The sequence below is a fragment of the Scomber japonicus genome, chromosome 12, assembly GCF_027409825.1.
Source record: "Scomber japonicus isolate fScoJap1 chromosome 12, fScoJap1.pri, whole genome shotgun sequence".
Lineage (NCBI taxonomy): Eukaryota > Metazoa > Chordata > Actinopteri > Scombriformes > Scombridae > Scomber > Scomber japonicus.
In genome coordinates, this window is record NC_070589.1 from 31,807,745 (window position 1) to 31,822,659 (window position 14,915).

The 14,915-nt window shown below is 36.3% G+C and overlaps 1 protein-coding gene across 1 annotated transcript; it reads left to right on the forward strand.

Moving 5' to 3' along the window:
* The first annotated feature begins 753 nt into the window (after window positions 1–753).
* Window positions 754–11,928, forward strand: LOC128369768 (GTPase IMAP family member 8-like). The gene is made up of 4 exons (XM_053330845.1): window positions 754–778; window positions 2,167–2,804; window positions 10,234–10,860; window positions 11,011–11,928. Exons 1-4 carry the CDS (start codon window positions 754–756, stop codon window positions 11,926–11,928), a joined length of 2,208 nt encoding a protein of 735 aa, XP_053186820.1.
* The last annotated feature ends 2,987 nt before the right edge of the window (window positions 11,929–14,915 follow it).

The window sequence follows — 14,915 nt, forward strand, 5'->3', positions numbered from 1 at the left end:
TATATGTATTTTGTGAAGGATCCACAAATACTAAAATATTAATCCTATTTAATGCAGGTAAAATACTTACCTGCAGTAATCTTTGTACCGTAAATACTACTCAAGTGGTTTTACAGTATTTTAGTCTTCAACCTCTGAATACAGTAACTAGTGTAATGAACTGCCTTTTTGAGAGTTTAGCTTTTAGACCTGATCTATAAACAAACTACACACACCTAGATTTCCACTGTGATAGTTGTCAACAGTGTGATGGGTGTGAAATCACTCACGGAAGAAGAAATCCCGACTGGATGGTTAAACTATCTAGATTACAGTGAATCATTTAAGGATTGAATTAAAACATATGAAACTTAGTGCAAAAAGCTATTACAAAGTTGACCAATGTTAAATGTAAATTCAATTTGAAATGCTTTTTCTGTCAGTGTTTGTCAAAATGCATCATTTTATTGTCATTTTTGGGTGTTTGTGATGGCAAAAAAACAAAAGGAAAATACAATTAAAATATTTATGAACAACTCTGTAGCACACAGATCATATCTGCAGATATAGTGATCATATCTACAGGTCAGATCGTATGTGGTAGTTATAGTGAGAAAGTTTTATTTATGAAGGAGGAATGACATTGTACTTTGGTGTCAACGGTGTTTATGGGTGTGGTTTGTTGCATGAAGTTATATAAAGAGTTTTGCTGTCAAGTAGACTTTGAAAGTAGATTCACTTCAGCAGCACATCTGCTCTTCTCTCCTTAAAAGCATGGACAACAAAACATCTAAACTAGGTAAGCGAATATATAACTGTATTCACAATGTTTTGACTGATATCAGGCATAAGTCAAAAATATATAGAAGTCAGTGAAAAAATAATAATATCTCTCAGTTTCACACTTCCTAAACATAACGTGGTATTTATAAAAATAAATAAAATATAATTAAAACATGAAAATTAATTGACATACTGGATTTTATTTATTAAAGTTTCCGTGTTTAAAAACGTGTTTAAACTTAAAATCACCCGGAAAAAATGTACAAGCTGATCTAATAACGATAGGATTGCGCGTTTGGTTAGCGTTCGTTTTACTGGTGATGTACAAAGACTAAATACGTAGATGACAACAGGTGCAGACAGCAGTTTTTAAATGAGAGTTTTGTTTGGAGAGTTTGGACGAGCAGAAAGCCCGCTAGCGCAAAATGAAATTTCACATGGAATGGAGGTGGAAGAGGTTAACAAATATATTGAGTTACAGCAAAAAATATCTGAATATTACTGGAAAAAAACGCTATATGGGAGAGTATCTGTGACAAAGTCAATGCTGTCTGTAAAACCACAAATATTCCACGGGGAGAATATCCGTTCTCTTCGTATTCTGTCATTGTGCCTCCGTCTGTTAACACGAATTTTACATTTTACAATAAAAAAAACCAACAGTCATTATGTTAAATTGCCAGTTTGCATTTATAACCCGCAATTCAGCCATATTTAGACTCATTTAGTCTCAGTAAGGTTTCAATTCTTTCCCAAATATTTTGAGGATCATATATAATATACAGCAGGGGCGATTCTAGGATCAGACCTTTAGGGAAGCTCAGCTTCTAATGAGAATTTGACATATAGCCTAATGCCCTGCAACTGTTCAAACCCCCTGCTAAATTAGTAATTTCACTGATTAATAAAATAATTTTTAGAAAAAAATACAATAATAATTTATTTATTTTTAGGAGTGTTTGAGCACCCCTAAAAAGGGTCTAAAATCACCACTGATATACAGTATGTCTAAATGAATGTGCTACATTTACACCTAGAGGAAGGACCATCTGTATGTAGAGTTTTCTGCAAATTCACAGACATACACACGGAAACTCCCACATTAAACAGAATAAGTTGAGTGTGTTTATTAATCTTTTGGTACAACAACAAAAATCATCAATTAAAAATATAAAAATATTATAATGGTTCATGGTACATGGTTCTTAAAACAAAAACTTTTGGCATACTCAGAGAAACCACATACCGAAGAATGAAGATAAAAGAAAGAATGAATAATCTTCAGCAAACACTTATGTACACTAAAACTGTGCACCGTGTAGGCACAACTTGGTCCTCATTGCTGATGTGGACTAATTGAACACATTTTATGAATAGACATTATCTATTTGTGCTTTTTTCCAGCCTCCAAGTCTACGACTTCAACAGTCTACATAAATGATGAGCAGATAAGGATTGTGATGGTGGGGAAGACTGGAGCTGGGAAGAGCGCTTCAGGAAACACCATTCTGGGACAGAAGTGCTTTAAATCTGAGTTCTCCGCTAAATCTTTGACTACACTCTGTAAAAAGGAATTTGGTGAGGTGGATGGACAAAAAATTGCTGTTATCGATTCTCCAGGCCTGTTTGACACCAGGTACACTGAAGAGAAAACATGTACAGATATTGCCCAGAGCATTGCTTATGCATCTCCTGGACCTCATATCTTCCTGGTCGTCATCAGACTGGGCAGACACACAGAGGAAGGAAAGCAAGCAGTGCAGAAGATTCAGAAAATCTTTGGTGAGGAAGCCAACAAATACAGCATGGTTCTCTTTACCCATGGTGACCAGCTCAAAGGGAAACCTATCAATAAGTTCCTGGAGGAAAGCGAAGATCTGCAGGGACTTGTGGCCAAATGTAACAACCAGTACCACGTGTTCAATAATGACATGGAAGATCCTTCTCAGGTCAGCGAGCTGCTCAAGAAGATAAAACAAATAAATGAACAGAATGGAGGACACCATTACACCACTGAAATGTTCCAAAACGCAGAGAGAGCGATTGAAGAGGAGAAACAACGAATCCTGAAAGAGAAAGAAGAGGAAAACCGCAAAGAGCAGGAGAAACTGAGGAAGGAAATACAGGAAAAGTATGAGCTACAGATGAGGAAGGAGAAGGCTGACAGAAAGAGGGAGAATGAGTTGAGGGATGCTCGTGAAAGACAAAAGGAGGAACAAATTAAAAAACTCATAGAAAAACAGGAAGAGCAGGCCAGACGACAAGCTGAGGAAAATGGAACCATCATCCAAACTATAATTATTAATGGTGTTAAGTATGTTGTCCAAAAAGCGATAGAATATTTCTTTTATAAATAATCATTTTGAATTTGCGATGCACTACAGCAGGAAAATGAACTGTAGTGATTGTGATATTTTCATTCTGTCTTTTTGTATTTCTCTTTGGAAAGGATGAGCATTTTATTGTAGGAGATGATTTGAATAAACTGTAGTTTTCTTAGATGTTGAATCTTAGTAGTGCTTCAGGTCATAATACTTTTTTAAAGATTATTTGGAGAATGTATTATTGAAGTGTGTTTGACATCAAATGTATTTCATTGGCTGATGTTATACTGATGTGTTTAATAAATCGTATTTGATGTAGGGTATCATTGAGGTTGGGGTATACTGAATATCTACTGTAAGTAACATGTACTGTAAGATATCACAGGGAAATGTTTTAGGTCCTTATTATTTTTAATAAATGTGAATGACTTGGATTTAGTTGTGTTGAAAATTTATTTTTATGCACAACAGATTCAGCAATTTTGGCTCTGCATTAGAATGAAAACTTTTAAAAACATTACAGTAGGTGCAGATAGTTATAGAGCCACACTGATACTTTGCTTGATTTACCAGATTTATTTTTCCTCATACAAGGCAGGTCCCTAGATCTGTGATTCAAGTGGCCATTAATTATAGTGAAGGTAATGACAAGTGTCTTTTAGGGGAATGTCAGTATTACAAAACTAATATTCTCCTATGAACCAGAGGTTGAATAGAAAGGAGAGGGAGGCGCTGTTCCTGGCTGCCACCAGGATGTACTCCTACATTGTACAATTGCCCCCTCTACTGGCCAGGAATCACTATGACCTGTAAATTATCCAGTAGAAAACAAATTACTAATTCACGAAGCAAATAAATGAAAGTTAAATTAAACAGCTCTATCTAATCTATGACAAAGTATGAATACAAGCATGATTTAAAGTCACAATAACAAAATAGAATCATTAATTACATTTATTTCAATTTATTGTGTATTTTTCTCAAATTCCTCAAAGCAACTTGTGTGATCTTATAGCAGAAGCAGCATTTACCTAATCTCACTTTTGGAAAGAAGTAGTCTAATCCTTTACTTAATAAAAGTACCAATGCAACAAAATACTCAATTAAAAGTAAAAGTCCTGCGTTCATAATTAAGTAAAAGTACAGATGTATTATCAGCTATATCTACAAAAAGTGGTAAAAATGAAAGTTGCTTGTCTTGTAGAAAAATAGTGATGTATTATTATATATGACATCATTAGATTATTATAGAGAAGCATCAGTGTTAGAGCAGCATGTTACTATTCGAGGTGCTGGAGGTGGAGCTGAAATATCTAAAAGAAGAAAGTTCTGATGCACAAATTTGTTTACATGATTTTTACATTCATGTTTCTACACTGCACGTCTTTCAGAGATCACACCTCAATCAAACTGTGTGGGCGGGACTGTCCTGCCTTCCCTTTCTGTCAGAGGACATAATGTTTCTGCAGGCAGCACTTTCTTTCTCTCTTCAGCCATTGTGACTTTTTATACTAACAACCTCTTAGTTTGCTGTTGATATGTCCCTTACAAACAAACAAACAATAAAGAGCTACATGAAGAAGAATATTTGATCCATACATTAAATTTAATGAGGAAAATTAAACAAGATATTTGCAAGAAAATAAATTTTGCTCAAGCTAAATTAAAACCTGAGTTCTGGGTGTAATCTGTTTGAATTGAGCAGGAAGTGAGGAACCATTATTTATTTCTTTTTCGCAACGAAAGCTGAGCAGTAACATTTTTTAACCACCAGATGGTGACAAAGAGCAAGACCGTGTTCATTACTTTCCTTTGTGCTGATATTAGAAAAAAGCCTGACATGAAACGGCAGATACGATCCTGAAGCCGTCTAACTTAACGTCTGCCGCTGCTGAGATGTATCTGCAACAAAGTGCTACAGGGGTTATCACCAGTTTTGTGTATTGTAGCATGCTGAAAGGAGCTTGTCAAAACATTTCAGTGAAGAGTTTTTTGCCCCAATCTGGGTGTAATCGGTTTGAATTGAGCAGGAAGTAATTATTTCTTTCTTTTCGCAATGACAGCTGAGCAGTAACATTTTTTAACCACCAGATGGTGACAAAGAGCAAGATCGTGTGCATTACTTTCCTCTGTGCTGATATCACTATCTGTTTGGTGTGGTGTTTCATTAATGTAGAGTTTAAATTTTTGTGCATTGCTTTAGTTGAGTTGTGAGTTGTTGAGAGTTTTTAAAGTTCCGGTTCACCTGTTGTAGCATGGGGGGGGGGGGGGGGGGTCCAAAATCCCGGCAAAACCACAACAGCTATAGCGCTGATAAGACGTGTATTGTGATGCTCTCTATTAAACTAGCACTTTAAGAGTCAGTTATTCTGGCCGAATCTGCATGTAACATAACAGTAGACCTTTATTAACACATTAATGTGTTTTGCCATTTAGTATTTTCTCGCCAAAAACGGCTGTAACTATTTAAATTTAACGACGGTCCTTCTCATTGCATATTGTGTGACTCGCTGCCGGAGACAGAGACAGACCCCGCTGCGGCGTGTGTGTGTGTGTGTGTGTGTGTGTGTGTGTGCTGACTGTGTCCTGTGCTGCTCCTATAGGTGCGTTTTGATATGAAGATATTTTGATAATATTTTTTTTGTAATGTTTTATGCACTTTTATAGAGGGGTGACATTAAATGAGTAGTTTAATGGCAGGAAATAGGCACATTGTTTTGGTCTATATTTGGTTTACCTTTTTATTTTTCCTTGTGAAGGGATGTTTATGTTTGTAAATTAAATTGATAAATTAATTTAGAATTTATTTATTTTATTTTTCCTGTGATTATTAATTTCGAGTTAATTGTGGAGGCATACATTTGGTGTACATTTTATTTTATTTACATTAGTATTTAGTTAATTTTTGCTAAATTATTTTAATACACACAACAACAACAAAACACTACAGATATTGTGCTGGAGACAGACAGAGACAGACCCTGCTGCAGTGTGATATATGATATATAAAATAAAGCACAGTACTACTACTACAATATTTATGTGTGCCTGCAGTAATCTATGTGCAATAATACTACCAAAGCGGTTTTACAGTAATGTAGTTTTCAAACTATAAATACAGTAAATGTGTAATTAATATGGATGCCCTTTTACTGGCTTTTAGATCTGATCTATAAGCAAACTATACACACCTAGATTTCACTGTGCTAGTGGGTGTGCTTTGGTAAATAAAGCCTTCTTTTTTAAAGAGGTGTAGTGTATTTGCACTCCTGTCCTGCCTCTGTGAACCAAACAGAAATACCAAAGAAACCAAACATGGTAAGTCAATGAATTCTCCAAGAGGTCAGTAAACTATTTTCTCTACATTTTTTTGTCTGGGTTCAGATGGAGGAGTGTGATAATAAAGAGATCACGTTGCTGAGATGAAGTTTTTCATCAACAGACAAAATGCTTTCAGACAATTCCAGGAGGTGAATTTTCTTGTACAATAATTGATTTCCTATTACTTGTCCATTGATTTTCTGTGCAAATTATAACTTTTTTTTTAAATTCCTCCTCTCACTCCATCTTTATTTCTATTAATATCTATATAAACAAACTGTATTTAAAATGTTCCACCCAGCCTTGTTTGTTTGAGTGTAAATCTACCTGGCCAAAAGCAATTCTTTACAACCTGGCATTAGAGTCAATGGCAACAGTTTTTAAGGTAACATAAGTGTGATTTTCTGTAATTTCATGCAGTCCTTGTGTTGGATGTTTATGTTAAAATGGCCAAAAAGGTAAACATATGAGCAAATGCTCCCTGTGAGTCTATATCCAGGAGTTCAGTTTGAACAGTTACCTGTACTTGCTCCTTATGATGACGTCAGATAGTCTGAGTGTCCCCACAGGCTGTGCTCTGTTGGTAGCCTCTGTTGCCTTGGTGTTGTGGTGCATAACAACTGAAAATGTGGGTGTGGTTTTCTTGCATGAAGTTAGAAAGAGGCAGTGTCAAAGATCTGCTCTTCCCTGTTTAAAACAAAAATAAACAACATATTAAAACAAGGTAAGTCAATATATAATTATTCTCATAATACTGATTGATCTCGTGGAATAGATGTTATGTTATGACTGACTTCAGGCACAAGTCAGCAATGACACTAGGCTAAAGACTAAATTGTGAATGCATAAAAATGAATGGTAAAAGTTATATTATTTTCTTTCACTTTTAGGTCCAGAGGCCAGATGTATAAATGGCTATGATTACATTCTTCCTAGGACAAATTACATCAGTTTTGTCATTTATGTATATTGGTCTTGCAGTTTCAGATATCTACAACTACATTTTTGCAATAGAACTCTTACTAGAAAAGCTCCCATTTACCTAGTTACAGTCCAATTATTACCAGTGATAACTATAGGGAGCAGATAAGGTCATGTAGGCTTTGTGACACACCAGAGCAAACACAGAGCGCTCAGTGCCACCCATATACATAACAGCAAAATGAAATGGACACTCACACTAATCTGAAATGAACTGAGTGCACATAAACTGTTTGAATAACATAAATAAACAGTCTCTACAACATTTTGCTGTTATTTATGGTTGCATTGAGTTTCTTCTGTTTCAGTGTGGGCATGGCTAAATGATAAACTAATTGATAAACATATGTGGTTCTTTAGAAATAATAAGAAATCAGCCCATTCCAAACGTTTTGAACAGGCACTGTACTAATTATTACAAATGGCGTAAATAGATGTTGAAAAGTGGGTCTATTGTACAGTTCATTATGGGACTATGGTACAGGTAATTTCTTAAACAATTAGTTAAATATGTTAGACACCCTTGTTTTTATTTTATTGTGTGTAGAAATACTTATTTCATTGCAATCTACTTGTTAGTGCAATACTCAAACACATCACTAGATGGCACAAAGCACTTAGGAGAAATTTAAAACCCTTTAACTCAAGGGCTGCAGAATAATTCCTGCAGTGGAGTTAAATGCAAACTCAGATTTTGTGCGTCTTTGTTTCTTCACAACTGCAGGGTTCATGACCCCAGCCTACCAGGCACAACAGTGACATCGAAACTTGGCACACCTTTCCCAATAAAAACAGAGAGCACCACCAGCCATAATTATCCGCTTCACCAAGAGAAAGGAAGCGCATACGTTTCAGACAAGGAAGGAAACTAAAGGGTGCCATTGTGTACATCAGTGAATATAAAAAGAACGAGGACATCACAAGAAGAGCACATATAAAAAACAAAACAAAATCCAAGACAACAAGCTGCGAATTATTCATTAAGCTAAATGGATCAACACACGAGGCAGCGAAAGGTCTCAAAAGAAGGGACATCAACGAACTCCATAAATACAACGAATGACTCCAGTGACAACAAAACAAGGTAAGACCTACGGGGGAGTGTGGGGGTGGAGGTAAATGAGTCAATTATCCCAGGTCCTGGATCAGTTAGTGAAATTGCATTTGTGATAAAAACCTTGGAGGTGACTGTGGTTCAGGAGGTAGAGCAGATCATCCACTAATCAGAAAGTTTTGCAGTTTGTCTCTGACATGTTTATGTTCATATTTCAGAGTTCACCATTATTATTGTTATAAACATCAATATATATTTATGGTATTATTGTTATTATTCTTATAATTAGCACTAGTAGTAGAAGTAGTAGTAGTAATGGCAGTTGTGTCTACATCTATAAATTCATCTAATTAGCCATTAAGAGCCGAACCTCTATGGGAATTACTTTTATGCTTACAACTGACAGTTTGTGTTTTTCGTTTCAATAGTCAGAGTTTGCTTTTGTCTTGTAGTGGCTGTCAGATGAACTGCTGCAGATAAAGTTAATTAACGTTTGATCTTTCGTACTAAAAACCAACCAGGAGATCAGAAACAACGTCAATTCAACATGGAAAAGATACAGAGTTGATGTGTGAGGTGGTCAATGCTCGAATTCAACTTCACATATTCAACATTCAAATCTAATTTGAATTTCTTCCTTGCAGGTGGAGTGTGACTGTTGCATGCATTGTATTCATGATGATCATCATATTTATGTGTAAGTATTATGTATAATTAGAAAGTGGCAGTTCAATCCCCAACTCTTCCTGTCTTCAAGTCAAAGTCTCTCTGGGCAAGATAATGTACCCCATATTGTTTGGTATTGAAAGAACATGCACTTACTGGAAAACCAAACTGGACTGAACGTAAATTGTTACCACAACAATTACAACCAAATGCTGAACAAGATTTTTTATAGCTCCAAACTATATAAATGGAGCTATTTAACCTGCTCAGACCACCTTTTCTCACACATGCAGACACAGAGCTATTTTCATGGCTTCATTTGGTAGAGGCAGGGACACACACAGTCGATTAGTTTTGTTAAATTTAGTCTCTCAGTTTGCTACATGTTTTTTCTCATCAAAACACAATTTCTAAGGAAGATTCTTACCAACACCATCCATCCATAACTTGTTTGGCCTGCATCAAAATCTTATATGCTACTAATTATGACTTTCAAATATCCAGAGTACAATTACAGAGTTTAAATATAATCCTATAGATTATCCTATAAATCACAATTCAGCCATATTTATACTTACTTTGTAGCAGCAAGTTGTATCTACCAAACCTTTTGTAGATAACAGATAATACACAGTAAGTCCAAACAAATCCACTGTGTTTAATACCTAGAAGGACCAGTGTGTACAGTTTTCTTCATAATCATGAACATACACACCAAAATTTCCACATTGTACATACAGAATAAGTTGGGTGTGTTGATAAATGATTCAGTACTAGAACCATAAAGACTCACAACATCAAAGATGAATTAAAAGAACATTAAAATAGTACTAATAATAAACCACCATAGTTCTTACAAGTCTCTTTGAGACATTTTCATAAGATTTGGTACCCATTCTCAAAGAAACCACATACCAAAAATAAAGATGAAAAATGAATTGAGAATATTCAGCAACTAAGGGATTAAACACTCATGTACCCTAAAACTGTGTACTGTGTAGGCACAACTTGAGCCTTCCCAGTCATAGTACCATCCCTGATGTGGATTCATTTAGCAATTTTTTTAATATACATTGATTGTCCTTTTTTTCAGCCTTCAGGTCTACACCTCCCACAGTCTTCAACAATGATGAGGTGATCAGGATTGTGATGGTTGGGAAGACTGGAGCTGGTAGGAGCGCCTCAGGAAACACCATTCTGGGACATAAGTGCTTTAAATCTGAGCTCTCCCCTAAATCTTTGACACAACACTGTGAAAAGGCTGTTGGTGAGGTGGATGGACAAAGCATTGCAGTTGTTGACACTCCATGCCTGTTTGACACCAACAACGCTGAAGAGAAAACACTTAAAGATATTTCCCAGTGCATTTCTTATGCTTCTCCTGGACCTCATATCTTCCTGGTCGTCATCAAACTGGGCAGATTCACAGAGGAAGAAAAGCTATCAGTGCTCAAGATTCAGAAAATCTTTGGTGAGGAAGCCGACAAATACAGCATGATTCTCTTTACCCATGGTGACCAGCTCAAAGGGAAACCTATCGAGGAGTTCTTGAAGGAAAGTGAAGATCTGCAGGAACTTGTGGCCAAATGTAACGGCCAGTATCACGTGTTCAATAATGAGGTGAAGGATCGTTCTCAGGTCAGCGAGCTGCTCGAGAAGATCAGAAATATAAATGGGCAGAATGGAGGAAGCTACTACACCACTGAAATGTTCCAAAAGGCAGAGAGAGTGATTGAAGAAGAGATGCAACGAGTCCTGAAAGAAAAAGAAGAGCAAAATCGCAAAGAACGGGAGGAACTGAGGAAGGAAATAGAGGAAAAGTATCAACAACAGCTGAGTGAAGTTTGTCCTTGTTTTTTGGCCCTCAGGTGTACCCGTCCCACAATCAACAACAATGATGAGGTGATCAGGATTGTGATGGTGGGGAAGACTGGAGTCGGGAAGAGTGCCTCAGGAAACACCATTCTGGGACAAAAGTGTTTTAAATCTGAATTCTCCCCTAAATCTTTGACTACACAGTGTGAAAAGGCTTTTGGTGCGATGGATGGACAATTGGTTGCTGTTATTGACACTCCAGGTCTGTTTGATACCAGGAACACTGAAGAGAAAACAGTTAAAGACATTTCCCAAAGCATTGCTTATGCTTCTCCTGGACCTCATATCTTCCTAATCGTCATCAAACTTGGCAGATTCACAGAGGAAGAAACGCAAACAGTGCACAAGATTCAGAAAATCTTTGGTGAGGAAGCCTACAAATACAGCATGGTTCTCTTTACCCATGGTGACCGGCTCAAAGGGAAATCTATTGAGGAGTTCTTGGAGGACAGTAAAGATCTGAAGGAACTTGTTGCCAAATGTAACGGCCAGTACCACGTGTTCAATAATGAGATGGAGGATCGTTCTCAGGTCAGCAAGCTGCTCGAAAAGATTAAAAAAATAAATGTGCAGAATGGAGGAAGCTACTACACCACTGAAATGTTCGAAGAGGCAGAGAGAGTGATTGAAATGGAGAAACAAAGAATTCTCAAAGAAAAAGAAGAGCAAAACCACAAAGAGCTGGAAGAACTTATAAAGAATCTAGAGGAAAAGTATGAGCGACAGATAAGGGAGGAGAAGGCTGACAGAGACAGGGAGAAAAAGTTGAGGGAAGCTCATGAAAGAGAAAAGGAGGAAGAAAAAAAAAAAACAAAAAAAAAACAGGAAGAGCAGGCCAGACGAGAAGCTGAGGAAAGCCCCTCATTAATACAGTGGTTAATTAGGGGTATGATAGAAGCTGTTAAATTTGTTAATGTACTTTCTGACTTAGTGAAAAAGTTTTAACACAATATGTTTCACTGCTGCAGTGCGATTATATATTCTTAATATATGTGAATGACTTGCATTGATATCTGTTTAAATGTGATTTTTATATACTGATGATTCAGCTATTTTAGTTTTGCAAAGGAATGAAAACTTAAAGTAATAAAAAAAGACAAAACAACATCAGTATTTCTGGTTGTATCAACAGGTGTGATTGATTTCCACTGCTACTTTGCAGATGGTGTATCTGTTGAAAATGCATCAAACAAACTAATTCTAATGAGGAAGTCAGTCAATAATTTGCCTTTTTGTCATCTAGTTACTTGAGTGTCAGACATCACCAGGTGGAAGCCTTAAATAAAACTGTTGTGGTACACTTTTTCTATTTTTCTACATACAAGCAGATCATCCACAAAGGTCTAACTCCATTACTTTCTAATGTTTATTACTATACATGGTAGACAGGATTGTGATGTTCTCTTACTTCAATAAACTCTTTTTATCAATTAATATTGAATTTTCATTCGGAAATGTCAACAAAATCATTTGTCTGATAGTGTTGTAGTCAAGACCACCTAATCTGAGACCAAATCAAAACCAAGACCGATCTCAAGTACTACAACACTACCGTCTAATAATAAACTGACACAAACACACATGAACTGAAACCTTCACCACGAGGTCAGAAGCAGCTCATCGCAATCACCGTCAATTCCAGGAAGATGTTTGACAATTAATAAACCAAAAAGTATGCACACTATGTTTGTCTAAAATTATAGAGCATGGAAGTGTGTGTATCTGTGTGTGTGTGTGTGTGTGTGTGTGTGTGTGTGTTCTCTAATCAGAGTAATCAGTGTTGCACTGGAATTGATACAGACCTTATAGCAACCAATTCCTATTTGGGACACAATAAATTGCACCTGTTAAATGCACAGTAGGCCAACCTAGTGTGGAGTGAGTCCATAGTACAAGTCTGCTGCCTCAATCAAGCAACCAGTCAACACCACCTCTTGCTGTGCACTGAGGAGTTTATTTGCTGCTACAATAGACCACATGATCACACTTTATTACTTATTATTACTTTATTGAGTTAATTATTGTACTGTACATACCAGCAATTTTCTTGAACCTTGATCTCTGAGGTTTTGCCAATTTATTGCCGTATCTGCTCAGTGTCACATGCCAGATAGTAGTTTTTGGTGATTGGCCTCACTGATGCTGCCTTCCATTTACGTGGGAAGTCCTCAAATGTGTCTTTCTAGTTTACAAGTCAAAAAATCAGTTTCAGCCCAGTTAGCCACTGACAGCAATACCAGTTGATAAAAACACATTTTGTTGTATTTTGTTCATACAAACACCACAGCAATGCGTCCACCGATAGAAGTTGGACAGTGCTGTGTATACGACTAATTCAATGAGACACAATTAAGACAAAAGTGCTAATAAACGGGATATTACCACAACTTTTGCACTGTTGATGTAAGGGGTGCCATCTTGGATTTTAAAGTTGGGGCTGGTGGGGTATGTCTGACTTTCTGAGTCGGAGAGCCAACTTCAGGGGAAACTAGGAAATTCCATCTCCAACTGGAACACACCATAACTTTCCCTGCCACACGTCATCTGATATAACCTTAAAGCTGCAGTGTGTAGTTATGGACTTAGCCAGAAAATTTGATCAAGTATAACTTCCAGGTCCCTTTCCTCCCTGCCACCAGCATGTGCACGAGCATGATTGATGATATTTTGATTTTGGAGCGGTGGATTCTTGCAAAGCACATTAGAGAAACTGAGGAAGGAAATAGAGAAAATATTTGAGCTATATGAGGAAGGAGAAGGCTGGCAGGAAGAGGGAGAATGAGTTGAGGGACGCTCGTGAAAGACAAAAGGAACTAATTAAAAAACTCATAGAAAAACAGGAAGAGCAGACCAGACGAAAAGCTGAGCAAAATGGAACAATCATCCCAACTATAATTAATGGTGTTAAGTATGTTGTCCAAAAAGAGATAGAATATTTCTTTTAGAAATAATCATTTTGAATTTGCAATGCACTACAGCAGGAGAATGAACTGTATTGACTGTGTTTGTGATATTTTCATTCTGTCTTTTTGTATTTCTCTTTGGAAAGGATGAGCATTTTATTGTAGGAGATGATTTGAATAAACTGTAGTTTTCTTAGATGTTGATTCTTAGGAGTGCTTCAGGTCATAATACCTTTTTAAATATTATTTGGAGAATGTATTGTTGAAGTGTGTTTGACATCAAATGTATTTTATTGGCTGATGTTATACTGATGTGTTTAAGAAATCGTATTTGATGTAGGGTATCATTGAGGTTGGGGTATACTGAATATCTACTGTAAGTAACATGTACTGTAAGATATCACAGGGAAATCTTTTAGGTCCTTATTATTTTTAATAAATGTGAATGACTTGGATTTAGTTGTGTTGAAAATTGATGTTTATGCACAAAAGATTGAGCAATTTTGGCTCTGCATTAGAATGAAAACTTTTAAAAACATTACAGTAGGTGCAGATAGTTATAGAGCCACACTACTACTTTGCTTGATTTACCAGACTTATTTTTCCTCATACAAGGCAGGTCCCTAGATCTGTGATTGAAGTGGCCATTAATTATAATGAAGGTAATGACAAGTGTCTTTTAGTGGAATGTCGGTATTACAAAACTAATATTCTCCTATGAACCAGAGGTTGAATAGAAAGGAGAGCGAGGTGCTGTTGCTGGCTGCCATCAGGATGTACTCCTACATTGTACAATTGCCCCCTCTATTGGCCAGGAATCACTATGACCTGTAAATTATCCAGTAGAAAACAAATGACTAATTCACGAAGCAAATAAATGAAAGTTAAATTAAACAGCTCTATCTAATATATGAAAAAGTATGAATACAAGCATGATTTAAAGTCACAATAACAAAATAGAATCATTAATTACATTTATTTCAATTTATTGTGTATTTTTCTCAAATTCCTCAAAACAACTTGTGTGAT

Excerpts from the sequence above, each read along its gene's own strand:
- LOC128369768 (XM_053330845.1), top strand. The coding sequence starts at position 754 with ATGGACAACAAAACATCTAAACTAG. Across the intron at positions 2,805-10,233 it reads TCCAAAACGCAGAGAGAGCG|AATGATGAGGTGATCAGGAT; the intron begins ATTGAAGAGGAG and ends ACAGTCTTCAAC. Across the intron at positions 10,861-11,010 it reads TTGAAGAAGAGATGCAACGA|GTGATCAGGATTGTGATGGT; the intron begins GTCCTGAAAGAA and ends AACAATGATGAG.